The sequence below is a fragment of the Kryptolebias marmoratus genome, linkage group LG9, assembly GCF_001649575.2.
Source record: "Kryptolebias marmoratus isolate JLee-2015 linkage group LG9, ASM164957v2, whole genome shotgun sequence".
NCBI lineage: Eukaryota > Metazoa > Chordata > Actinopteri > Cyprinodontiformes > Rivulidae > Kryptolebias > Kryptolebias marmoratus.
The window spans coordinates 29,737,711-29,739,910 of record NC_051438.1 but is presented as its reverse complement, the minus strand read 5'-3'; the positions used below and the strand labels follow the sequence as shown (position 1 = coordinate 29,739,910).

Here is a 2,200-nt window from a genome sequence, read left to right as displayed (position 1 = left end):
ACAGGAAATTAAACCCCTCACACAGGACGTTACACCCCCTCACACACAGGAAGTTAAACCCCCCTCACACAGGAAATTAAACCCCTCACACAGGAAGGTAAACCCCTCACACAGGAAGTTAAACCCCTCACACAGGAAGGTAAACCCCTCACACAGGAAGTTAAACCCCTAAGTGAAATCTAACAGGAATCATTTTAAACTTGAATAAACGGAAGTGTTTCCCCGAGCGCCCTGACAGTCCTGCGCCTCACCCTCCGGCCTGTAGTGGGCGACGATGGTTACCGTCTGCCCAGCGTTCTTCAGGGTGGCGGCGGCCTGCTCGTGGGTGGCGTTACGGAGGTCGACCCCGTTCACCTGGAAACAGGAAGCAGCTTTTAACCTCATCGTTTCTGTCTGCTCGCAAGTCGGATTGATTGGATCAATCATTTTTTAAAATCGCAGGACGATGGCATCAGAGAGGACTTAGTACAATATTAGCAGAATGTTTAAAATTAAACTGTTTAATCTTGTTTAGTGACAGGAAACAAACATTAAAAGGGAGAGTTTCTCTGAGACGTGGCGACAAAAATCAGCACGAATGAAATCAGAAAGTTTCAGATGTTTCTGATGAAAAAGAAGAATTTCAGGACAGGAGAGAAATGAGGGAGGTCCTGTTTCCTCCCGTCGCCCGTCAGCCCCTCCTCACCGTGTGTGTGTGTGTGTGAGTGTGTGTGTGTGTGAACGTACAGAGACGAGCCGGTCTCCTTTCCTCAGCTCCCCGCTCAGATCAGCTGGACCTCCTGCGAGGATGAAGGAGATGAAGATGCCCTCCCCGTCCTCCCCGCCCACGATGTTGAAGCCCAGACCCGTGGCTCCTCGGTGCAGAACCACCTTCCTGGGCTCCCTGTTGGAGGACACAGCTGTCAATCACCCTGAGGTCATGTGACTGGGTCAGACAGAACCCTGAGGCTGCTTCACCGGAGTTTAAACATTTTACAGTCAAAGTGAAACACAAAGACGTGATGCAGCTTCCTGCCAGCAGAGGGCGCTGCAGCTTTAATCCTTGGAAACAGAAGTTTAACTTCATGTCAGGTAAATATCAGACACCTGTCAATCAAGCAGTTCAGGCTGAATCTTTAAAGTCTTTGTGTCGTTCAATGAAAATATGAACCATTATTAACAACAATCATGCGCCCGTTCTCACCGCGAGACGTCGTCGTCTCCCAGCATGCTCTTCGGCGTCGGCGAGTAGCGTCCCGATGAAGCCGGGGGGGGGAGGGTCTGACCCAGGAAGTTGGGGGGGCTGATATGGTTCTCCATGTGCTGGGAGTACGCTGAAGGAGAGACGGAGGATCAGAACGGCGCCGGACGGGTTTCTGCCTGGGGGTGTGTGTGAGGGTGTGTGTGTGTGAGGGTGTGTGTGTGTGTGTTTGAGAGGGTGTGTGTGTGAGGGTGTGTGTGTGTGTGTGTGTCATAAACTGAAGCGATGAAACCATCAGCTGTTTAACCTGACAGAATATCTGCAGAGCTCAGAAACAGGTGAGTTCCAGGTGAGTTCCTCTCCGCGGTTTAATTTACGACAGGCGTGTATTTCAGACAAAAACTTGTTGAATTCATCTGAAACTACTGACCGAGACGTCGGGGTTAAAGTTTACTTCTCTCACCTGACTGCTGATAATCCTGCTAACCAGGAGCTTCTGTCACTTCCTGTCACCCTTTCAAAATAAACTACAAACTATCAAATAAAGATATAAATGTCTGATGGTTGTGTTGGTTTATTTTACTGATCTCTGAATATTAAAAAAAGAAATGCTTTAAACTCGATGTTTTACTCAACCTCCTCCTAATTTAACCACATTATAAATATTTGAAGATCTGCTCTTCTTCTCTGGATCGTCTGCCTCCATCTCCCAGAATCCTCCTCTGTCTGCAGCTCCTCCTTCCCTCTACACCCGACCGTCTCCCTGGTCCTCCTCCCCGGTCCTCCTCCCCAGTCCTCCCCGGTCCTCCCCGGTCCTCCATGGTCCTCCCCGGTCCTCCATGGTCCTCCCTGGTCCTCCCCGGTCCTCCCTGGTCCTCCCTGGTCCTCCCGGTCCTCCCTGGTCCTCCCGGTCCTCCCTGGTCCTCCCCGGTCCTCCCCGGTCCTCCCTGGTCCTCCCCGGTCCTCCATGGTCCTCCCTGGTCCTCCCGGTCCTCCCTGGTCCTCCCCGGTCCTCCCCGG

General features: G+C 51.7%; 1 protein-coding gene across 1 annotated transcript in view; it reads right to left on the bottom strand.

Annotated features, from left to right (window-relative positions):
* Nucleotides 1-2,200, bottom strand: part of LOC108228900 (disks large homolog 1) — a gene marked incomplete at its 5' end in the record, with an annotated part of 19,530 nt that overhangs the window by 6,482 nt on the left and 10,848 nt on the right. Inside the window, 3 exon segments of the mRNA XM_037977580.1 lie at nucleotides 252-354; nucleotides 727-883; nucleotides 1,184-1,313. Coding sequence (XP_037833508.1) covers nucleotides 252-354; nucleotides 727-883; nucleotides 1,184-1,313 — 390 coding nt within the window.